The following is a 24,224-nucleotide window of genomic DNA, read 5'->3' on the forward strand; positions in this document are numbered from 1 at the left end:
AAAACTGTTTGGTTTAAAACAGCATTTGTCAGCTTGGGTACTATTGACTTTTTGGATCAGATAATTCTGTTGTGGAAATTGTCCAATGCTTCTTAGGAATTAGCATCCTGGCCCTCTACCTACCAGATCCCAGATGCAGCTCTCTCTGTGCTGCAAGTTGCAACAATGAGAAATGTCTCCACACGTTTTCAAATGTCTCATGGGGAAAATCATGTCAGGCTGAGAACCATTCCCACAGTGTGGAACTTAGTAATTGAAAGCAATTTAAATAATGGAGCTCTTCCTGAAAGGTGACCACTGTCACTGTTCATGTGTATACTTCCCTCTGTGTTCATTCCTTGTGCCCGCAGTCCTTGCTTTTCACTGTTAAGTATACATGAATTTCATGGACTACAGCTTCGTTAAATAGCACCAGTCCCAAAACAGCATAGTTCCAGTTCGAGTTGTTATGACATGTGAACTGAGTAATTGTACAGAGTACAAACTTTGCAACTAGCTCTTCAGTTCACAGATCCCTGTGTACCTAACAGATGTGACCAGTGACAGGTTAGGCTCCGTGACCAGTCGCGGCCCTTCTTTGCGCCTGTTGGTGGAGGTCACTGCCTGTGTGTTGTTGAGTTCACACGGGCAAGTGTGCGGCTGTTGTGTTGCTTCCTTGTCTCCTAGCAATAAACTCATGTGATGTTTTACAAAAATGGATAATCAAAAGAGGAAATTGCCCAACACTGATGACATTTCAGCAAAGAAATGAAAAATGGTAATTCTGAAAGTGAAATTCCATGACTGAACATGAGTGGAATTACAGCTGACTGCAAAAATGTCGACATTGCCGCTGTTTGAGACTGCGAATGCGGCCAGAAGAATCAAGTAAAGGCAAATTCCCTGACCCAGCAGTTGTGACACAGAGGACAAAGAAGTGCCAGAGGAAGTGACACTGGGAAAAAGTTTCACATGGAAGGGACTCGCGAAGGTGTTTTGCAACATTAAAAGCCCAAAGGATAAAAGGTTGGAAACTGATTCAGATTTACAAAGAGTGTGGCAACTTATAAAGGCGTGGAAAAGATGTTTGCTCTGTCTTGTGTGTTAAACCTTGAGAAGGCAAGCCCTGTCAGCCTGCTCTGCATGAGTTTTTACAAAGAAACAAAACACTCATTCTCAGTGTCTCTGTTTTTTAGTTACAGTGTGCTAAATCAATATTAGTTTTATACTAGTTTCTTCTTTATTCATTTATAACTGACAGTAAAAGAGTTTTTAATGTTTTGATAAAAATTCCTAAAGGTCATGGAACAATCAGCTTTCCCCATTGATGATTAAGACTGTTTTGTGTGGTCATTTGCATGGTTCCACGTTACTTCCCAGGTGGCCCTAGTGGTAAAGAATCCACCTGCCAGTTCAGGAGACACGAGAGATGCAGGTACAATCCCTGGGTCCCTAAGATCCCCTGGAGGAGGCCATGTCAACCCACTGCAGTATTCTTGCCTGGAAAATCCCGTAGACAGAGGAGCCTGGCAGGCTACAGTCCATGGGGTTGTCCGACGAGCTCTCACTCATCGAGTCGTGTGGATCTGACTTAAGAAAGGTCTCTCATCACATGCTATTATTTTAGTAGATGTTTTTTGAGCCCCAACATATGATATTTTTAGGGAGTTACTTTGGCCCGTATTTTTACTTACTGTGATCTTTAAAAAAATCTGTTACCTACACACGCCCCCAATATGTGAGTCACCTGCAAGTTTGAGACACACACACACACACACACACACTCTACTAAGCAGAGCCTGTCTGGATTTACAAGAAAGTGGGTAAACACACATATACGTACACACATCTGCCTTTTCTTTTTCACAACATTTTGCAAAACTGGAACCAGACTGTATTTATCAATCTGCAGCTTGCCTTTTTCATGGAAGAATATCTTTTTTGGAGAAATTTTGATCTCAGTTTATCTAGATCTACCTCCTATTTTATAATTGCATGTTATTTAATGTACCGTTATGGGTATATTGTAATTTATTTGACCAGTTTCTATTAGTGGGCATTTAGTTTATATCATTTTTTTAACCCACTTGCAATACACTAATACACTTGACTCTTGACCAGTGTGAGGGGTAGGGGCACTGACCCCCATGCAGTCAAAAACCCGTGTATAAGTTTGTAGTCGGTCCTCTGCACCTGCAGTTCCGTATCCTTGAAATCAGCCAACTGGGGGTGCAGTTGTCCTGTAGTATGTATTTATTAATAAAACTCCGCATGTAAGTGTGCAGTTTAAACCCATGTTGTTCAAGGATTAACTGTAACGCTAAAGTGAATATCTCTGACAGATAATACCATTAGCCCCATTTAATGGATGGAAACATTGGAGATTAGAAAGTAAGGGAATTCCCTGGCAGTCCAGTGGTTAGGACTCTGCACTTCCACTACTGGGGACCTAGGTTCTATCCTTGGTCAGGGAGCTCATTTAAAAAAAAAAAGGAAGTGAGATAACTGCCTAGGGTCAGGCAGCTATTAATACTAAGCTTAGAGCTGGCTTGAATTTAGGGCAGTCTAATTGTAAGGCCCTTGCTTTTAACAACAATGCTTTATAGTTTCTCTTGGAAGTAACTTTTAACAACAGTAACAGCAACATCATCAAGAAACAATTGTAGAGTTTATTGAATTGCTCTATGAAGTAGGTACTGTTATTATCCCTGCACTGCAATGAAGGAAACTGGAGGTGTAAGTTAGGAAACTTCCAGAATCTCATGGCTAGTTAGTGGAAGAACTGAGACTCATACAGGCAGCCCGCCCTCAGAGCCTTCGCTCTCACTCATCGAGTTGTGTGGATCTGACTTCAGAAAGGTCTCTCTCATCACATGCTATTATTTTAGTAGATGTTTTTTGAGCCCCAACATATGATATTTTTAGGGAGTTACTTTGGCCCGTATTTTCACTTAGTGTGATCTTTAAAAAAATCTGTTACCTACACGCCCTGAATATGTGAGTCACCTGCAAGTTTGATGAACTTCTGTCCACTACATCTTTAGCCAGCATATTGGTAAAATTGTGGGCAAAGCCAAGGATGGCATTCCATGCTTTGTCACTGGAGGTGTTCTCTGGGTTTAGTCAACAAGCAAATATTATATTGAGTATGTCCATGAATCCATGTATTGGGCCCAGGATTAGGAATCAAAAAGTGAGTAAGACACGGTCCTAGCCTCCAAAAGGCACGTGGTCTGTATAGCAGAAGGAGGCCAGTCTTGGAAATGGAACCAGTGTGTGTGTGCGTTGAAGTAGGCACTTAATAAGAGTCTTGCGGGAGCAGAGAGGAAAGAGGGACTGACTGTGCCTGGAGGTCACTAGGGAGGCTTCACAGAGGCGGTGACATTGCACCGGTGCTGGAAGGATGCGAAGACATGGTGTCCTGACAAGGCGTGGCATGTTTGAGGACAGTGGGGTTCAGTGTAGCTTAAATAGGATGAGGGCAGAGGTATTACGGGCAGGAGCTCGGAAAGACCAAGCTAAGGAATTTGGATATTATCCTCTTAGCCAGTGGTGATGTTTAAGGAAGAAAATGTGTCTTCTCAGATTTGCCTTTTAGAGGTTGATGTGGGATGTGTTGGAGAGCAGACCAAGTGTAGAAGCTAGTTAGCACTGAAGGGCCAAGGGGACCAAGCAAGTGGCAACCAGACTGGAAAAGAGAAGATTGATTGGGGAGATCTTTGCGTAGGCAGGGGTGGATTGGCTCTGTTGGGGGCGGGTGGAGAGAGGCTACAGATGACTGCTTCAAGATTTATATCCGGGAGCCTGGCTACATATGTCATTGTCGTTTACCGAGACCAGGCAATAAGTCCGAGTTTGTGCCGAGTTCAGTTTGGTGCATGTTCAGCCTGTCCCCAGTGGCTCAGCAGTGAAGAATCTGCCTGCTAATGCAGGAAGGACGGGTTCAATCCCTGGGTCGGGAAGGTCCCCTGGAGAAGGAAATGGTTACCCACTCCAGTATTCTTGCCTGGGAAGTCCCATGGCCAGTGGAGCCTGGCGGGCTACAGTCCATGGGGTCACCGAGTTGGACACAACTTAGCGACTAAAAAACAACACTTAGCCTGTCCTAGATCCACTAAATAAAACTTTAGTGTTGGTCATTGATAACAATTACAAATAAACTCAAAGTACTTTGTCACCTCACCGCCTCTTTCTTTATCATCCCAAAGGTCTGGCAGGAGACTTTGTCCATGTCCTTTGTAGAAGTCAAGGACCCGTGCATTAATATCTGTTGTTTGTTTGGCCTATAATTTAGTAAGCCTGCTGGAAAAGGTGCTTCTCGGGGAGCTAGCCCAGGTTGTGACGGTCTAGTTCACGGCCTGCTCTAGAGCTTCACGAGAGACAGATGTGAAGTCACGTGGGCCTTCTTATTAGCAATTCTGTGTGCATATTGTTTCTTTTTCCTTGACTGTTTCCTTCCCTAGGCTGAACTCCTTGACAGCCTCCCCACCCCCCCCACCCCCGTGCCTGGAGCAGGGCGGGCACTGGGGGAGTGCTCGCTGCCAGGAGGCCGGGCACTGCCCACTCTCCCCACGGCTCCTCTCACGGCTCCTCAGTGCTGACCAGTGGTGGTTTGGGCATCACACCTGCTGCAGGTTCCTTCTGGTCGTGGGGTGTGATTCTTCTGAGACTGGGGTGTGTCTTTCAACTCAGTCATCTTTGGGTTCTTATCAGTTGGTTCTTGGGCGAGCTTGGATTTGAGGTCTGCCTTAAATACGGTCCAGTTTGAAGAGCTTTCTCCTTGACAGAAATGATAGCACAGTCGCTGTCACTTCGGCAGATGAGAGCCTCTGTCCCTCCACATGAGGGGTGCACTTCCTCCCTGGGTCTTCTTCCAGTCTCACGTGTACGTTTAAGACTTACTTCAAGCAGTTGTTGCGTTTCCATCCGCCCTGCTCACCTGTGTCTGAGCTCGTCCCACTCTCGTTGGGCCTGCCCTGGGTTTGGGCAGCTGCTTGGGACTTTGGACACCTCCTCAGCCCCCTGTGCTGTGACCGTGCCTTTGGCAGCTGGGGATTACCGTGCTTTAGACGCTCCGAGTCCACTTGTTGGAGACCAGGCCTCATCTTTCCAACTGCATTCCCTGTTGGGATCTCTGCTGATACTGTTCCTTTGTCTCAGATTTTTCAGGAAGTCTAGGCGAAACAATTGTTTTTGTCTCCAGGCTTTTTCTTCCCTCCTTTGAACTCCAGATTGACCAGGTTATCCCCTAATGTGGTATTCTTGTTGTTATTGTTTTTGCTAATCAAGGTTTCTTTCTTTCTTTTTTTTAATGTAATTTACTAGCCTTTGCTTTCTGGTTAGAATCGAGTTCTAGGTTACACTTCCCTTCTTGCATCTTCAGCTGTTTGAGAGGTGAACGCCTTAGTGAGGCAAGATAGGAATGTGTCAGGGACCCTGCCCCTAGCAGAAAAGGACTTCGTCTCGCTCTCCGATGTCCAGGTACTCATGGACGGTGGTTGGAGCTCTGTTTTGCATCTGGTCCGTTTTCATCAACTGTGTAGGAAAGAGCAGTTTCCGTCTCTTACCCCATAGTCCCCCACATGTTACCACAGTACCCACTTCTTGTTCTTTTTCGTTCTGCCTTCAGCCAGCTGTCTTACAAGACCCTCCTCTTCTACTTTCTCTCTCAATTCCCTCCACGTCCCCCCAGATCTGTTGGTTAGGGCACACTTTCCTTGAATCTCATTCTGCTGAACTAGCACGATGAAGATGAGCGGCATTTATTGCTTCCACCTGAAGGTTTATATTTGCTTTGTTAGCCGCATAGGGTTAGATGGATAGGGGCCACGTGTGGACCAGAAGCGTTGTTCATGACCTCTACTCGTCTTATTATCTCTTGATGGTTTGTCCATCTCTGGATTTCGTAAAATCATACCTATGTACTACAAAGAACAGGGCGTTTCTGTCCCCACCACTCGGACTTTAGCTTCCAGAACACTTGGCTGGTCCCGTGTGTTTGCTCCCTGCCCCCATCCGCCTGTGTCCGGGGAAATAGGCTGTGTCTTGGGCAGTGAGCCACAGCTGGTGGCGCGGTCCGGATCCGCGACCCCCGTTTGGTCGGTGAGTGTTGTAGCTCCTTGGCGTCAAGCTCTGAGCGGGGCCTGGTGGACACAGAGATGGCTGGGGCCGACCCCAGACGGGCCGGGAGGGGAGGCCTTTGGGAACAGGCGCTAGTATCCGCAGCCCGGGGTTTGTTTGTCGAAGCCTCGAGTGTCGTGACGACGGGGGCCTGGAGGCTGGGGTCTGAATGGGGTTGGATCCTGGCTGTCATCACTAGCTGTGTGACCTGGGGCAAGCTGCCTCACCAGCCCATCGCCACACCTGTAAATGGAGTCAGCAGTGGAGGCTTTCCAGAGGCCTGTGAGGAGGCTTAAATATAGCGTATTTTCTATATATAAAGTACACCCGATGCCTGGTCGGTGCGGCACACATGAAGATTCTTCTTTCTCTTTCTGTCTGCTGGAAGAAGCAGAAATCTGTGTCCTGTGGCTTTTGGGTTCCTTCCTGAGACTCCTTTGTGGTGACATCCACGCTGAGTGCAGGCCTTTTTCCCAGATAAGTCAGAAGTGCTCAGCAGTGGTGGTTTGGGGCCGCAGCCTGCTCTTTGTCATATTCGGCTTATTGTTGTTGTTCTTAGTCGCTAAGTCACGTTTGACTCTTTTGCGACCCCGTGGACTGTAGCCCACCAAGCTCCTCTGTCCATGGGTTTGTCCAGGCAAGAATACTGGAGTGGTTTGCCATTTACTCTTCCAGGGGATTTTCCAAATCCAAGGATGGAACCTATGTCTCTTTATTGGCAAGTGAATTCTTTACCGATGAGCCACCAGGGGAGCCATTTTTGGGTTATATAGTCTCCAGGAAGATGGCAGGTCTTCTCATCATTTGGGCTTCCCTCGTACTCTGAGTACCAGCAGGCCCCCCCCACCCCCACCCCCACCCGATGTGGTCAACGAAGAGTCCCCATCTCCGCTGCTGCTCTAACAAGAAGGTGGACTTGCTTCTGGGGGGACTTAGGCTGGTGGTCAAGTGGAGGACCAAAGCATACCGCACCTGTTGAGAATCCCTAAACTTAATTTTTAAGAAGAAATACATGCAGATGATAGAGACCCAAACAATACACAAAAATGTAAAATGTAAAAGGGGAAAGATGAGAAAATATAAGCTCTTCTTTTGGTCAACACTGTGGATGTTTTTTGGGGGGGGAGGTAATTTAACTTATATGCAGAGTACATCATGAGAAACGCTGGGCTGGAAGAAGCACAAGCTGGAATCAAGATTGCTGGGAGAAATATCAATAACCTTAGATATGCAGATGACACCATCCTTATGGCAGAAAGTGAAGAGGAACTCAAAAGCCTCTTGATGAAAGTGAAAGTGGAGAGTGAAAAAGTTGGCTTAAAGCTCAACATTCAGAAAACGAAGATCATGGCATCTGGTCCCATCACTTCATGGCAAATAGATGGGGAAACAGTGGAAACAGTGGCAGACTTTATTTTTCTGGGCTCCAAAATCACTGCAGATAGTGACCGCAGCCATGAAATTAAAAGACTGCTTACTCCTTGGAAGAAAAGTTATGACCAACCTAGATAGCATATTGAAAAGCAGAGACATTACTTTGCCAACAAAGGTCCGTCTAGTCAAGGCTATGGTTTTTCCTGTGGTCATGTATGGATGTGAGAGTTGGATGGTGAAGAAAGATGAGCCCGAAGAATTGATGCTTTTGAACTGTGGTGTTGGAGAAGACTCTTGAGAGTCCCTTGGACTGCAAGGAGATCCAACCAGTCCATTCTAAAGGAGATCAGCCCTGAGTGTTCTTTGCAAGGAATGATGCTAAAGCTGAAACTCCAATACTTTGGCCACCTCATGCGAAGAGTTGACTCATTGGAAAAGACTCTGATGCTGGGAGGGATTGAGGGCAGGAGGAGAAGGGGACGACAGAGGATGAGATGGCTGGATGGCATCACTGACTCAGTAGACGTGAGTCTGAGTGAACTCCGGGAGTTGGTGATGGACAGGGAGGCCTGGCGTGCTGTGATTCATGGAATCCAAAAGAGTCGGACACAACTGAGCAACTGAATGAACTGAACTGAATTTAGCCTCCAGAAAGATGCTAAACATCCACGAGTCTGTGTATCGTCTCGCTCTGCCTTAATCAAAACAAAACCACCACCCAAGTGGTGTATTTTACATTCTATTTAGCACTTTTTTTTATTTTTGGAAATTTAAAAAAGGCAGAAAAGGAAATGTTACCTATAGTACTACCATTTATGTTTAGTGGCTTGCAGGATCTTAGTTCCCTGACCAGGGATGGATCCTATGCCCTCCACTAATGAACCTTTTGGTGTGTCTGCTTCTTGTTTTTGTGAACATACTTTAAAAGTTACCTAAGTAATGTGAATTCAGCTCCATTTAAAAAATAATTAGAACGTAAACAAGAAAGCCAAAGGATCCTCCTGTCCTTGTCTGCGTCCCCGTTTATTAACGCCCAGTCCCCTCTCAGTGGTGAGTGCAGCCCTGCCTCCCTTGCAGCAGGCTGTGCCCCCCTCTGTCCTGTGTGGCACCTATCTGATCAGTTCCTTAGTGGTAGACGTTTAGGTTATGAGCAATTTTTTTTGCCATTAAGATGCTTTAGGAACATACTTGTAGAATGATTTCCTAGCTAAGTAGTACTGGGCCTAAGGTTTGAACATTACGGTTTTGATAGACATAGCCAAAAATATACTGGTGTATGTCCCTGTTGTGTGTATGCTATGTTATGCTAAGTCACGTCAGTCGTGTCCGACTCTGTGTGACCCCACAGACGGCAGCCCAACAGGCTCCCCCATCCCTGGGATTCTCCAGGCAAGAACACTGGAGTGGGTTGCCATTTCCTTCTCCAATGCATGAAAGTGAAAAGTGAAAGTGAAGTCGCTCAGTCGTGTCTGACCCTCAGCGACCCCATGGACTGCAGCCCACCAGGCTCCTCCGTCCATGGGATTTTCCAGGCAAGAGTACTGGAGTGGGGTGCCATTGTTGTGTGTATGAGAGGGTGCCTTTTCCTCAAGAATCTTTGCATAAGCTCAGGAGTTTGTTTTTTGGTTGGATGGCTTACAGGATCTTAGTTCCCAGACCAGCAGTGGATCCTCCGTCCTCCACAGTGGGAGCTCAGAGTCCTAACCACTGGATTGCCAGAGAATTCCTTCTTTTGTTTTGTTTTTGGTCAAACATTAAAAAAAGAAAATTTGCCATTCTGGTAAAATTATTGTTATGTTTTATAAACATTTCTCTCTTAATGAGTGGCAGCAACCTTCTTTCGTTTGATTTTCTTTCTTTGTTCTTTTCTTTGGCCAGTTTTATATTGGATTGTTAATCTTTTACAGTTGATTTGCCAGAATTAAGTTAACCTTTGGTTAGCACGTGTTGCACATATTTTAAAATGTGTGTCGTTTATAAGCATAACTTGTAAGTCTCTTGCCTTTTGGTTGGAGGCTGGTCCTCCTGTCTGCCCAGGAGAGTGAGAGTGAGGCTGAGGCGGGAACCACAGGGAAGGTCACCCTCCTGGGCAGAGTGGCTCAGGGCTATAAAGGCTTTGGGTACTGGGTTCCCCACTGTAAGTTTTCGCTTTGCTTTGGGTTGGGATTTTCTCCTGTCACGTTAATGAAAATCAGTAAACAATATGGATAATCGCTTTTACTTCCCAACCAAATGTTTGGGAATGTGTGTGCCAACATGTGGGACCCTGATGATGTACTTCTGTGTGCCTTTTATTTCACAGACTATCTCACCTTCAAAGACTGAAAAAAATGTGCTGTTAGATTTCTGTTTCGATCTTCCTAGGCGAGGTCCATCAGTTGCTCCTCTCTGAGCTGGGTGGAGGTTCTAGAACGGGATCCTACTCTTTCTGCCCCTGTAGATGTAGAGGAAAACCATAATTTCACCCAATACTTGACCATGTCTCCTGTCTCATGTCCTGAGCTGAGCTGGATAAAGAGAGACAAGAGACACCTCTGCAGCCTTTCATCTCTCTGAAATTGGGGGAAAAACAGAGATTCTTGCTCAGCAGCACTGCTGCTTCTGTGACAGCACATAACTTATGTCCTTTATAGCACAAATCATGATGTGTAATTTAAAAATAAACAAAAAATGTGTTCGTCGCGTGCTTTCTGCACTGAAGTGTAAGCTCCGTGGGGCAGGCTTGCGTTGCTGTGTTCTCCGTTGTGTCCCAGCAGCTTCCACACCAGCACGTGACATGTGTCCGGTGATGACCGTCAGGGCAGATGAGGTCAGGGGCTGCGAGGGCTGCATGTCTCCCGCCCCCTTGATGGCTGCAGACCCAGGGCGGGGGGCTTGGGGGGACCCCGCTCTTCAGGGAGGTCACACACGGTACCGGGGCAGTGTGCGGCCTCGTGACTCCTCAGACCTTGTTGGCCATTCAGGGCTGCAGGGGCCCCGTTTCCCAGGTTTCAGGCTGAATGAGAGTAGAGGTCCCGTGATCTTTCAGCCTGACACGGATGCTCCACTGCCAGCCGCGGCACTGGGGAGGCGGGGGTCGGGGCCGGGTGAGCTGGAGCAGGCAGAGCATGGTTGTGTGGCTTGCACTGCAGGTCTGCTCGTCTCCTCTCCGTGGGGGCCTGTGCAGCAGCGGGCGTCCTCTGGGCACGAGCCACTGCCCCGCTCAAGACTCCAGAGCGCAGCCCCTGGCAGAGCTGCCTGGGCGCCCACAGCTGCTGTTTCCCGACCACTGGGCCCGGGGGTTTGAGGGACAGCCTCCGAGTCAGATGCAGAGAGCTGAGCTTCTCTGGCTCTTTAAAAAGTATACATGCTAATTATGAGTCACTTAAAGAATAAAGATGCAATAAAGAAAATTAAGGCTCCTATTATTGTATCTTTCAGATATATTGTTATTAACGTTTTACTGAGTGTGGTTCCCGTTCCATATATATGTGTATATACATACACATATACAGGCTGATTTATACATCTGTGTACATATACATACGAATATAAATAAACATACGTATGTATACATATACATACATAAACAAAGACGTGTATACGTATGCAGATATACATACAGGACTGTACTTATTGGAATATACATATAGGACTACACTTAAAAAGTTTTTTAGAAGATGATTTTAAGGCTTTTAGCTGGAGCATTGCTCCACAGTGTGGTGGTGGTTTCTGTGTACAGCACAGTGAATCAGCTGTGAGCACACAGATGGCCCCTCCCTCTGAGCCCCCCACCCCCCCAGCTCACCATGGAGCCCCAGGCTGAGCCCCTGTGCCGTCTAACAGTGCCCCGCCAGCGCCGCCTCCCCCGTGGAGCTCACGGCGGGGCCCAGGCTGAGCCCCTGTGCCGTCTGACAGCGCCCCCCAGCGCTGCCTCCCCTGTGGAGCTCACCACGGGGCCCAGGCTCTGACAGCTCCCCGCCAGCGCTGCCTCCCCCATGGCCGTGTGCCTGCGTGAGTGCCCCGTCTCCACTCGTCCCGCCCTCTCCTTCCGTCTGTGGCCACAGGCCCGCTCTCCTGTCTGCGACTCCATTCCTGTCCTTCAGTTGGGTTCATCGGTACCGTTTTTCTAGTTTTCATATATATGCATTAATACACAGTGTTTGTTTTTCTCTTTCTGACTTAACTTCACTCTGTATAACAGGCTATAGATTCATCCACCTCACTGTCGCTTGCTTTTTTTACTTACAATCAGACAGACTTAAGGAAACTTCAGATGGAGATTTGTGCTACAGAAGAATAAAGTGCTACTGTTGATAGTGTTGGGGTGACTGAAACCCTTAGAAATCCATTTCCCCTTAAATATTCTTCTGAAACATTATTTTAATGATTGAAGATCATATAGATAAACTCCTGAAAAAGCATCTCTGTTGCCTGTTGCTGGGCATTCAGTTTGTTACTCATTTCTAGTTAAAAGTAAGCCAGGCTTAGAATACATATAGTGTTAAAGCTCCTATGATTAGTGCCAAAGGGTAAAATTCTAACATTCTGGGATTTCAGGGTTACAGAGCTGCTTTGCGCTTTCAGGCTTGTGTACGTTTTCAGCCCCTGATGGTGGCTGTCGGAATCATGGATACCCTTGGGCAGATGTTCTGCCCTTTGCCCTTCCTCGGGGTGGGGGGAAAAGGGCTCTGGGTGCAGTGGGAGTAGGGTTCAGACCCCAGCGCTGCTGGGAGCAGCCAGTTCAGGGACCTCGAGCTGGAGCTTAGTGGCTCTGCTCCTGTGTTCTCCCACTCAGAGAGTAGCGTGCATCCTCGTGGGCTGGGTGTGCGGGCTCCTGCTGACGTGGACGGCTCCGCTTTCCCTGCTCCTCTGGGCTCTCAGAGGCTGCTGCTTGCTGGCCACCAGCTCTGCGCTCAGGCGCTTGCTGGGACTCAGCCCACAGCAGCAGCCCTCCTCCCCAAGTCCTCCTCCTTTCTTCTGGCCTGCTGAGTGCCCAGGTAGCCTCCTTCCTTGTGGGTGAGCCTGCCCATGGCAGAGGTGCCGCCCTTCTGCTGGGAGGGCAGAGAAGGTCTTACTCACAAGGGTGCCCCAAATGTGGGCACCGCATTCTGTGCCTGAGTCAGGCTTTTGCATCCTTCACTCTGGGCACTCAGTCGGTCGTGGGGAGGATGGACGGCTTCCTTCTCTCTGGACACGTGCTCCCTGCCCCCAGCTGTCTGGGTGGTGTGAAGGGAGAGGGAGACCCAGGGCCAACATGCCAAAGCCCACTTTTCTCCGGTGTTCTGGGTACCCTTGTCCCAGCGCCTGGAGCCGTCAACAGCACCGTGAATGAGACGCGTGTGAGCGAGGTGCCCGCTGCCCGACCCAGTGGGACTCGTGCAGGGGTTTGGGGCAGAGCAGTAACAGCGGCACTGGTGTGCACGCGCTAGTTCACTTAGTGCAGGTGGGCGCGTTACTGTCCTGTTCAGTAGATGAGCCTGCTGCTGCCGCTGCTGCTAAGTCACTTCAGTCGTGTCCGACTCTGTGCGACCCCACAGACAGCAGCCCACCAGGCTCCCCCGTCCCTGGGATTCTCCAGGCAAGAACACTGGAGTGGGTTGGCACTTCCTTCTCCAATGCATGAAAGTGAAAAGTGAAAGTGAAGTCGCTCAGTCGTGTCCGACTCTTAGCGACCCCATGGACTGAAGCCTACCAGGCTCCTACATCCATGGGATTTTCTAGGCAAGAGTCCTGGAGTGAGGTGCCATTGCCTTCTCCGAGATAAGCCTAGACAGCGTATTAGAAAGTAGAGAGACATCACTTTGCCGACAAAGGTCTGTCTTGTCAAGGCTATGGTTTTTTCTGTGGTCATGTATGGATGTGAGAGTTGGACTATAAAGAAAAGCTGAGCGCGGAAGAATTGATGCTTTTGAACTGTGGTGTTGGAGAAGACTCTTGAGAGTCCCTTGGACTGCAAGGAGATCCAACCAGTCTGTCCTAAAGGAGATCAGTCCTTGGTGTTCATTGGAAGGACTGATGTTGAAGCTGAAACTCTTAATACTTTGGCCACCTGATGCTAAGAGCTGACTCATTTGAAAACACCCTGATGCTGGGAAAGAATGAGGGCAGGAGGAGAAAGGGATGACAGAGGATGAGATGGTTGGATGGTATCACTGACTTGACATGGACATGAGTTTGGGTGAACTCCGAGAGTTTGTGATGGACAGGGAGGCCTGGTGTGCAGTAGTTCATGGGGTCGCAAAGAGTCGGACACGACTGAGCGACTGAACTAGTAGATCAGGAAACTGAGGCACAAAGGGATTAAATCTTCCCCATCTTCGCACGCTTGGTGAGTGCTAGAGCCTGTGAGGGATGGTCCCCCGGGACTGGGGCTTGTTCTTCCTGTCGTCCTCAGATCGGCCCCGCTGGTGAGCAGTGTTCAGACCCCAGCCTCTGTTTCTTTCCGCTTCTCTGGCTCACCTGGGCTTAGAATGCTGCCCCCGCCCCTCCCCCCCCTGGGTCATCATGCAGTCCCATGATGGAAAATTCATTTGGTGGGGGATATGAGGCAGACTGTCCTTTTTTGCCTCCAGATTCCAGCGAAGACAGAGGCATGGAACAGTGTTCTGTTTTTTTGTTTTGGATTTAAAGGTTTTGAGTTGGAGTGTAGTTGGAATAACACAGAGTTGTGTTCCTTTCAGGTGTGCAGCACAGGGGTTCCGCTGTGTGTGTGTGCTCACTCCTTCTCAGATTCTTTTCTCACATAGTGTATCCCAGAATACTGGGTAGGGCTCCCCGGGCTATGCAGTAGGTCCTTGTTGACTATCTGCTTTATATATAGTAGTGTATATCTGTTAATCCCAAATTCCTGATTCATCCCGCCCCTTCCCCTTTCTCCATTGGTAACCATAAATTTGTTTTCTGTCTGTGAGTCTTTTTCTCTTTTGTAAATAAGTTCATTTGTATCATTTTTTTTAGATTCTACATATAGATGATATCATATGATATTTGTCTTTGCTTCACTTAGTGTGATAATCTATCTATGTTGCTACAGATGGCATTATTTCATCCTTTTTATGGCTGAGTAATATTCCATTGTATTCACATACCACATCTTTCCTATCTTGGCTGTTGTAAATAGTGCTGCTATTGGGATGCATGCATCTTTTTGAATTGGAGTTTTTCTGGGTACACACCCAGAAGTGGGATCGCTGGATCGTGTGGTAACGGATCAGAATTCGGGAGAGTTCCCTCATTGCCACTGTCACCCTAGAGGTTCCTCCCCGGCAGCGGGCACTGGTCTGGTCCTGCCTCCTGGCACACCTGTAGGCAGGTGGCCTTGCCTGTTGCATTGCAGTTTAGCACATGGGACCTTCTCCACTGGGGGAGGGAATTTCAGAGGCAAACTCTGGGGGGCCGAGGCAAGTCACAGTATCCATTGCAGGCTTAGCATGGGCTTAAAATGTTTTATAATCCCCTCAGGCTTCCTTGTCTCTGGGCCTCTGGCTTTTTGGTGGGAAGACCCTTCCTTCCCTCAGCCGCGGGCCCTCAGGGCTGCGGTCCTGGGCCTTTTGGCCTCTCCTGTCCTTGTCCAGGCCGAAGAGGTGGAAGCCTTTCCATGTGACTCTCTTGGCTCCTGGTCGAGCCTGTTGCGTTCCTCAGCTGGTGGCCCCTGGCGGCGCGCCAGAATCCTGTTTTCTCTCCCTGACGCTCCTGCTCCTCGGGCTAGAGCTCAGCACCTCCCCTGTCCGTCTCTGCTCAGCCCAGTCCTCCAGATTAGCGCATTCCTGCCTGCCTCTCTGCGGCTGCCCCACAGCTGTCCACCCAGCCTCTTAGGCTCTTCACGGCTCTGCCCCGTGACATCAGCCAGCCTGGAAGCCTGACTGGGTTGAAGGTCTCGCTTTCACTGTGGGCTGATTTTTATATCCATTCAAGGATGTCGGACACATCCCTGGATGTCAGTTACTGGTGTTCATGGGGATTCTTACTCTGCTTCTCTTAGAATTAGAAAGTACTCCTCTAATTTTCTTGTTTTGACAAGCTGAGAAGTGCAGAAGTGGGATGCAAATTGTGCGTGATTCGCAAAGCCAGGTTTGTTGTACTGTGTCACTCCACCTCCCTTGCCAGCTACAGAGTGAACTGTGTGCAAATCTGAAGGCGGAATGTGAACCCAGGCTTCCGGCCGCACGTTCTCTTTGGCCTGATGCCCCGCACGCTGCTGTGTCTGAGGTAGAGAGCAGGCAGAACCTGCACTGTGTACTCTGAGTTTAGGAGGGGCTGAGGGGCGTGCACGTGGGTTTGGGCCTTGGTGTGTGCTCACTTGGAGAAGGAAATGGCAACCCACTTCAGTGTTCTTGCCTAGAGAGTCCTGTGGACGGAGGAGCCTGGTGGGCTGCTGTCTCTGGGGTCGCACAGAGTTGGACATGACTGAAGCGACTTGGCAGCAGCAGCAGCGTGCTCACTTAGCACAGCTGTGGAAAGTTTGAGCAGAGCTGGTTTCTAGGCGGTGGTCATGGGGCTGCAGACACAAACCCAGCCTATGGTCTTGCTGGTGACTTGTAACATCAGGGTTTGTCGGTTATATCAGCGTGTTCCAGCCTCACTCAGAGGTGATGGAGACGGCCCCTGTGCTGTGGCAGTTACGCTGATGGCTTGCAGAGGTGAGCGCCTTTCTGATAACAAAGCGTGCTCAGAGGTTCTTTCATTAGAAGCTTGCAGTGGCTCTGTGAGGGAGGGAGGCAGATATTCTAGCCCCTGACTTGCAGATGTGGAGCAGGCTCAAAAGGTGACGGTCTTTCCAAGGCTATGCAACTAGAAATGGACAGATTTCAGACCCAGGCCCAAGTCTCTCCTAACTGCAGATCCTTGAGCTCCTGTTGCCTCTGAGTGCCTGTGACAGCTTGGGCTTCAGCACTGTGTGCCTGTAGAGGGCGATAGAGGTCTTTCTTTTGGGGTTGCCCTGAGAACGCTTTCTCTTGAACTCTTTGAATTTAGCAGTCTCACAGCAGCTTCTCACTGGGTTATAAGCATTTTCTGTGTGGCGACCTTCGCTCACGCCCCTTCCCCCAGTTTGAGTTCTTTCAGGTTGTTCTGTTGCTCAGTCGTGTCTGACTCTTTGCGGCCTCATGGACTGCAGCCCATCAGGCTTCCCTGTCCTTCACCATCTCCCGGAAGTTGCTCAGACTCATGTCCATTGATGGCATCCAACTGTCTCTTTCAGAGTGGGACTCTTGGTTTTGGTTTTGACGTCTAGCACAATATGTGGTCCATAGGAGGAGCTCTGTAAATGCTTGTTGAATTGAAATACTTGCAAATGAGATTATCCAGAGTCTCTTCCTGCTTTTCATAGTGTGTGGGAAGGGAAAATAACCTTTTTCAATGAACGAAGTTGAAGGGAGCAAAACTCAGGATCTGTGCAGTGTCCCTAGACTGCCACCAGGTGGCAGTGTGACCCCATGGTGACTGCTCCCTAGGAGACTGAATTATCTGGGCACCTGTTGGGGGTTGTGTCTCTGAAGCCAGTTTGCTTTTGGTGATCTAAGACTAACAAGTCTTGGCTTCCACTCCTCCTCTAAAAGTTGCATGGTATCGTGGAAAAGGTTAAGGCTTCGGAATCTACATGGCCTGGATTCCAGCCCTGGCTTCCCCCAGGAAATGAGCCTGGGACACATTGCTCCTGTGAGCCTCAGTTTCCTCAGCCTGTAAAATGGGCAGCTGTTGTACAGTTAGGCAAAGCCCAGCATGTCACAGACCACAGCCTAAATGTTAGCTTTACTGTTGTCAGTACCTGGTGTGCCTTTCCCCTTCCTGTGTAGTCTGGCTCCTCTCTGGCCATCTGATCTTCCTCAGCAAGACTCATGCACTTCCCAGCAGGTGTCTCAGTGCTCCGCTGTGTCACCCCCACTGCAAGGTACCCCCTGGTACCAGAGTGACTGCCCTGGCACCAGGTGCCACGCGCGGGAGACATGCTGCCTGCTCTGCTCCTTTCAAGAGGCCGCTCCTCAGATTTCCTGCAGAGTGCTACCTGACCAGTGTTGGGTCTTAGTAAAACGCTTGGGATTAATGAAACCGGCTTAGACTAGTCAAGTCTCAGTCTTTGACGCAGGTAAGGGAGCCGGGCTCCTTTAACACCTTGCCCATCTGGTCCCTGAAAGAAGAGGGGTTGGGAACAAGGCTCATGTTAAGTGACTTGCTCCAGGTTGGGGATCTATTAAGAACCAGGGGTTAGATCACACTGGCTGGCTCCTGAGGCTGTTTGCTGTTGAAAGGATATGGCTGTGGATTGGGTATGCTGGGTTTAGGGATCTTAGAGCTTCCTTTCCTAACAGATCTGGAGGCTCCCTTCTCTAGGTCCCTTTCCACGGTTGTCTGGATTTTCCTCAGTCTGTCTTCCCACCCGGGCGTCCTGTACTCTCTGCCTCCCAGTGCTCAGCCCTGCCTGCCTTTTGGAGTAGACTTCATGCCCTTAGCTGGGGAGAGGCCCAACCATCTTTCCCTGCGTGGTCAAGGGTGGTCTCCGGTCAGCTGTGGAGACCTCACAAGGGGTCATCCTGAAGTTTCTTTTAGAGCAGATAAGAGAGCTGCAGAGCCCCAAGTCAGGCTTGGGAGGGGGTGTGGGGCTGTGACAAGAGGGCGGGTGCTGGGCCGGGTTGGGGGGTGGATGGGCCGGGGCGGGGCAGATGGGCCAGGGCCGGGGGTCGGGGGTCAGGGGTGGATGGGCTGGGGCTGGGGGTGGATGGACTGGGGTTGGGCGTCGATGGACTGGGGCGGGGCGTCGATTGGCTGGGGCAGGGGACTTGATGGGCCGGGGCGGGGGTGGATGGGGCTGATGGGTGGGGCGGGCAGGGTGCGGATGTGGGGGTGTTTGGTGGCGGGCACACAGGCCGGGCCAGGGGAGGTGCAGGCGGGGCAGCCCCCGCGCTCCCTCAGGAGGTCTGGCTTTCAGATGCTGCAGGACTGCCCCAAGGCCCGCCGCGAGGTGGAGCTGCACTGGCGCGCCTCGCAGTGCCCGCACATCGTGCGCATCGTGGACGTCTACGAGAACCTGTACGCGGGGCGGAAGTGCCTGCTGATCGTCATGGAGTGGTGAGCAGCCCTTCCCTCTGGTTCCCGGCCCAGCCTGACCCTGCTCCCCGCCCGGGCCCCTTTCCTTCCCAGGACTGCCGGCTGGGGACGCTGAAACTCAGCATGCAAGCGCCTCGTTCCTCTTGGGGGGTGGTGGCGGGCGTGCTAGTGTGATGTCATGGCCCCGGTCTCACTGTGGCTTTGTTTCAGTTTGGATGGCGGAGAACTGTTCAGTCGAATCCAGGACCGAGGAGACCAGGCCTTCACGGAAAGAGGTAGAAAGGGTCTGTCGCGGGCCCAGCCTGGCGGCGGGGCAGCGGGGCTCCAGGGGCCTGTTCCCGGGAGGTGCTCAGGCCCGCCGCCCACCTGCTGCTGGGGCTCTGCCCGCTCCTGCCCCTCGCCTTCTGGGGTGGGTGGGGGCGTTGGGGGTCTTAGGCTTCCCGGGAGGGCTCTTGCCTCAGCTTTTCAAACCTAAGGAAACGTCTTGTGACTTGGTTTCTGTCTCCCTGCTCCCGTCTCCTCTGCAGAGGCCTCAGAGATCATGAAGAGCATTGGCGAGGCCATCCAGTATTTGCACTCAATCAACATCGCCCATCGGGATGTCAAGGTACCAGCTGTTTGTACTGCCCACCCAGCCCCCAACTCAGGGGGCCTAGAGGCCGTGGGGGTCAGGGCCACGGTGGCCCTCGAAAAGGTCCCCAGGGTCGTCCTGTGTCCCCATGGCCTGGGTCCCGTGGCAGAGTGGGCAGAGCGCCTCTCTGCCCCGCAGGCCCTGCCCTCTGGGCAAATCCCGCTCCCGGCCGGGAAGCCTTCTGAGCCTGTGCTCCTCAGTCACCCCCCACAGCCCCACCTTTGGTCTGTGTCCCTGTGGTGCTCACTCTGTCTCTGCGTCAGTGTTTTACTCCCACGCCTGCCGTGAGCCCTGGGGGGGTCAGGGGCTGAGGGTCCTGATGGTGTGCGGATCATAGGGGCCAGACAGACAGTTGCTGAATGGGGGTGGGAAGAAAGGGAGGAATCGTTCCCCTGCAGGTTTCTGACGGCCGCTCACAGGTTCAGCAGAGATACTCCTTGTCTCTCTCTCTCTCTAGCCCGAGAACCTTTTATACACCTCCAAAAGGCCCAATGCCATTCTCAAACTCACTGATTTTGGCTTTGCCAAGGAAACCACCAGTCACAACTCTCTGACCACTCCTTGTTACACGCCATACTACGTGGGTAAGTTTGGAGAAAGCCTGGGAGCCCGTCTTTGCCCGGAGCTTCTCCCAGAGCCTCCTCTTGCTGGTCTCAGGGCCCCAGGGCCCAGGAGAATTGTGTCTGCCGGCCCTTTGTAGCCCAGTTCTGATGTGACCTGACCTGAAGTAGGCTTAGCAGATCTCGCGGGCCTGAAGTGGCATGGGAAGTTAGGTGCGTGAGGTTACGGATGGAAGTTTGTGCACGTGTGCACTTCACTGAGAAGAGCTCTTGTTCCCGTCAGACCCCCAGGGGGGTCAGGGATGTGCTTCTGGTCCAGGACCCCCAGCCAGCTGCACAGAGGAAACTCTCAAAATGGGTTTGTCAAACTAAAAGGCAGTCTGAAAGGCTCTTGCAGTTCAAGACTTGCTTTATCTTGAGATTCTGGCCCTCGGGCTCCCCCCAAGGAGGGTCTTCAGGTCTCCTTTACCCAGCCCTGGGCCTGGGCTACGACTGTCCCCCTTCCAGGCAGGCCTAGCTGCGGTCCCGTCGTGATGGGCTGAAGGGTTGGGTGGGCACACCACCCACAGAGGGCCTGGGTGGCTCCTGGTGTTCTGAGGACCAGTTCCACTGCCTTCGTCTTTGTTTACAGCTCCAGAGGTGCTGGGCCCAGAGAAGTACGACAAGTCCTGTGACATGTGGTCCTTGGGTGTCATCATGTACATCCTGTGAGTGTGGGGAGGGGCCTGGGGACGAGGGCTGGGCAGGCGTGGATGGAAGCCTCTACCTCTGGGGTGAGAGGAAGAGGCCACGGTTAGCGTCCCCTTCTGGATGGGGTGCCCTGGGGGTCCTGCGTGTCCCCTCTCAGTGTTGAGTGGACTCTGACAGCTCAATGCTACGGATTGGCTAACGGGCAGGAAGATATGTGGTTTAGATACTCAGTATGTTGGATTCCTGGGCCCTGTCCCTGACTTTGTACCTGAATCAGTGAGTCCCAGTTTCTCTGTGAACTTTGCAAGAAGTCCTGGTGCGGGACCTAAATAACATAAGCTCTGTTCCTCTCTTCCTGCTTCCTCTCGGCTCAGGCTGTGTGGGTACCCCCCCTTCTATTCCAACCATGGCCTTGCCATCTCTCCGGGCATGAAGAGTCGCATCCGAATGGGCCAGTATGAATTCCCCAACCCAGAATGGTCAGAAGTATCAGAGGAAGGTAAAGAGCCCGTGTGTCTGTGTGTGTGTGTCTGTGTGTGTGTGTGTGTCTGTGTGTGTGTCTGTGTGTGTGTCTGTGTGTGTGTGTCTGTGTGTGTGTGTGTGTCTGTGTGTGTGTGTCTGTGTGTGTTTGTGTCTGTGTGATCTCCCATCAGTGACGTGACTGTGGGTCTTCACCGAGCCCGCACCTCCTGGGTATGTCCTGCCTGTGTCTGTGTCTGTGGTGTGTGTGTAGGGATGATCTCCTATCAGTGATGTGGCTGTGGGTCTTCACCCAGCCCACACCTGGTCTGTGTGAAGGGCCCAGCAGGGCCAGGGCTTGGGACGTGCCTGGCCGTCCGATGGTGGAGCTGTCTGTAATGGTCCTCAGGGCCAAGCATCTTGGGTGGTCTGTGTCCACACCCCCTATAAGTCTGGCTTCTCCTTGAAAACTGGGAAGGAGCGGGAGGGGAGGGTGGCCCCTGCGCTGTCTCTGTCCCCTGTGGGCATCCTGCTTTCCTCCCGCAGTGAAGATGCTCATCCGGAACCTGCTGAAGACCGAGCCCACCCAGAGGATGACCATCACCGAGTTCATGAACCACCCCTGGATCATGGTGAGCCCGGTGGGCTGGAGGTACCTGGGTCCACGGGGCCGGTCCCTGCGGACCCCACCCCGCTCCAGGTCTTCACTCGGACCCTTTTCTCTGCCCCCAGCAATCGACGAAGGTCCCTCAAACCCCACTGCACACCAGCCGGGTCCTGAAGGAGGACAAGGAGAGGTGGGAGGACGTCAAGGTGAGGGGGCGCCTGGCCGGGGGGCTCGGCGGTGCTCAGGGAGGCGGCTGGCTCTGCATCCTCTCACCCTGGGTCATCTGGTACCACAGCGACTCTGAGCCGCTTCCCCGACCTGGCTGTGGGCAGAGGCTTCTGCGTCAGTCTAAAGTTGGCTGTGGCTGTTTCCTGCCAGCCGTTACACTCTGCCTCTGAAAGGGCCTGAGAGGTCCTCTGCAAAGTCTCCTCACTTTGCAGATGAGGAAATTGAGGCCTGGGTGGGTGCCCTGTTCACGGTCATGCAGCTAATGACTGGCTGGAGCAAACATGAGACCAGGTCTCCTGGCTCCTAGTCGGTGCTCTTTGCTCCCCCAGGCTTGCTGGGGGTCTCCGGGCCCTTAGCGGGGCTCTGCTGAGCTGGCCGTAGGCTCTCTGGCTGGCTTGCCCTCTGTCTCCACTCCCACACGTCACCCCTTCCTTGCCCGCTCCATCTGTGGTCTCTGACGTCTCTCCTGGTCACCACCCCCAGGAGGAGATGACCAGTGCCTTGGCCACGATGCGGGTCGACTATGAGCAGATCAAGATAAAAAAGATTGAAGACGCGTCCAACCCTCTGCTTCTGAAGAGGCGGAAGAAAGCCCGGGCCCTGGAGGCCGCGGCCCTCGCTCACTGAGCTGGGCCAGCCGCTCCACTGGAGGACAAGCAATAACTCTCAACCCGGCTGGATTTTTTAAACAGAGAGACCCAGAGTCGCCTCCTCCCGCTTCCCCTCCTCCTCCGCCACGTGGGGCTGGGACCTCTTCAGAGGCTGTGTTCTGCCTTCGGTTCTGGCCACCTGCCTGAGAGGGGGCGCCCGGGAGGCTGGGGCCCCAGGGAGAGGGAGCACCGTGCCCTCGACACTGTGCTCATTTGGCAATTTTATCAGTAATTTGACTTAGAATTTTTACGAACCTTCTTTTATCGTTCTTGCCCTCACTCCCGCCCGTGTCCCCCAAGCCTCGTCCTGTCTGGAGACTGCAAGGGTTTGGGGCTGTGTCCCAGGGTGTCTGTGGAACCCTCTCGAGGGGCGTCCCTGTGTTGCCCCGCTGGCCGCCTGACCTCCCCACTACGGCCCCAGGTCCCCACTGGCTGAGGCCTGCCAGGAGCTGCAGACCGTGGGGTCCGGGGCCCAGAGGCTCTGCTGAGTCCTTGGATGTCCCTGGTGTGCCAGAGGGATAGGAGTGAGTGTGTGTGTGCGTGTGCGTGCGTGTGCCCACACCCGGCTCAGTGCCTGTGCACGTGAGGGGCCCCTGCCGCGCTCAGAACTGTTTCCCCCACTCCCACCCCACCCCGGGCCCACCCTGCCCGCGCTGGGCCTGCCCAAGTGCCTGGGAGCCTGTCTGGCCCCACGCCAGGCCGCCCACCCCGCCTGTATGGGTTGCTCCCGGCACAGGCGCGGGCGCGCGGAGCACTGGTGCAGCGCCAGGAAGACGGAAGCTCCGCTTGGAACCCTCCGCCCCGTTAGTGCCGGTCCTAGGCCTCCGCCCAGGCACCGAGCTGCCGAGTCAGGCCTCTGCGCCCCCTTCCTGCCGTTCTTAACCTGCTGGTGTTTGTTCTCTCATGTCTGCAGCCGTTTTGCAGCAGGCCTGCCCTCAGCCCACGTGGGTGAGCCTGCCTTACGAGTGCCTCACGGGCTCCAGGGTGTCGGTCCGCAGCCCCTTGGGGGCGAGCGCGGCACCCCTGTGGCCTCTGCAAGTGTCCGTGGCGCGGCCTAGCGGGTGGGTGGGGGAGGCTTTGCACCAAAGATGTCCAGACTCTGCCCCTCTCCCACCAGCCGCTCCCCGCCCCCCGCCCCCCGCCCCAAACAACTCAGCGACATATCCAGGCCAGTGTGGGGTGGGGAGGCCTCGTGTTAACCTGAGCACTGTGGGGAGGGCCCCTCGCCGCGGTCCCTGGGGCAGGGGGCGGTGATGCTTCAGCTCTCATCTCCCTCAGGCAGGGCTGGGGGTGCCCGGGGCCTTCTCGGGGTGCGAGGGCAGGGCTCTGATGCCCGCAGCGCCTCCCCGCCTCTGACGGCGCCCAGCTCTCAGACTGTTGTGAACTCTTGTCGTTTTGTATGAGCAAAATTGTCTTTACTAAACAGATTTAATAGTTGAAAGGCTTTCTCTCTTCCTTCTTGAGGTTCAGCCCCTTGACGCCCCCCACCTCTTGTCTTCCCACGCGTGGTGAGGGGTTCCGTGTGTGGGGAGGGCAGAGTCGGGGTATCCTGGGGGAGAGGCGAGCCCCCGGCCCAAGGGAGCCAGCCCCCGCCCTGTCGGGGGACTGGGGGATGTCTCTGGCCTGGGCATGGGCCCTGCAGTGGGGGACCCCGCGCGCTTTGCCAGTTACTGAATCAGGAGCCCAGCCGCTTCCCAGCCCAGTCTTAGACCTGTTTAGCCACGGCCGGACGCAGACACTCTCAGCCGGGGGTTGGGGTCGGGGTCGGGGTCAGGGTCAGGGTTAGGGTTAGGGCTGGCACGGGGACTGTGAAGAAGGTGGTGGTGGTGAATTGGTCCAAATCCTGGGGGAGTGTCAAGGAGCAGGTGTTCCTGCAAGCTCCAGTAGGGGGTGCCAGCGGC

The 24,224-nt window shown here is 52.4% G+C and overlaps 1 protein-coding gene across 2 annotated transcripts in view; it reads left to right on the forward strand.

Moving 5' to 3' along the window:
• MAPKAPK2 (MAPK activated protein kinase 2) overlaps positions 1–23,764 on the forward strand; it is a 47,598-nt gene extending 23,834 nt beyond the window's left edge. Inside the window, exons 1-10 of one of the 2 annotated variants that reach the window (XM_070767849.1) lie at positions 5,884–6,081; positions 18,380–18,519; positions 18,709–18,782; positions 19,026–19,105; positions 19,587–19,713; positions 20,321–20,396; positions 20,754–20,878; positions 21,385–21,470; positions 21,571–21,651; positions 22,157–23,764. In XM_070767849.1, coding sequence (XP_070623950.1) covers positions 5,899–6,081; positions 18,380–18,519; positions 18,709–18,782; positions 19,026–19,105; positions 19,587–19,713; positions 20,321–20,396; positions 20,754–20,878; positions 21,385–21,470; positions 21,571–21,651; positions 22,157–22,300 — 1,116 coding nt within the window. In that variant the 5' untranslated portion in view covers positions 5,884–5,898 and the 3' untranslated portion in view covers positions 22,301–23,764. Of the gene's footprint in view, positions 1–5,883; positions 6,082–18,379; positions 18,520–18,708; positions 18,783–19,025; positions 19,106–19,586; positions 19,714–20,320; positions 20,397–20,753; positions 20,879–21,384; positions 21,471–21,570; positions 21,652–22,156 lie in introns of those variants that run through there. The other variant, XM_019975903.2, reaches the window with a different exon arrangement.
• Positions 23,765–24,224: the final 460 nt, after the last annotated feature.

This window comes from Bos indicus, chromosome 16 (assembly GCF_029378745.1).
Source record: "Bos indicus isolate NIAB-ARS_2022 breed Sahiwal x Tharparkar chromosome 16, NIAB-ARS_B.indTharparkar_mat_pri_1.0, whole genome shotgun sequence".
Taxonomy (NCBI): domain Eukaryota; kingdom Metazoa; phylum Chordata; class Mammalia; order Artiodactyla; family Bovidae; genus Bos; species Bos indicus.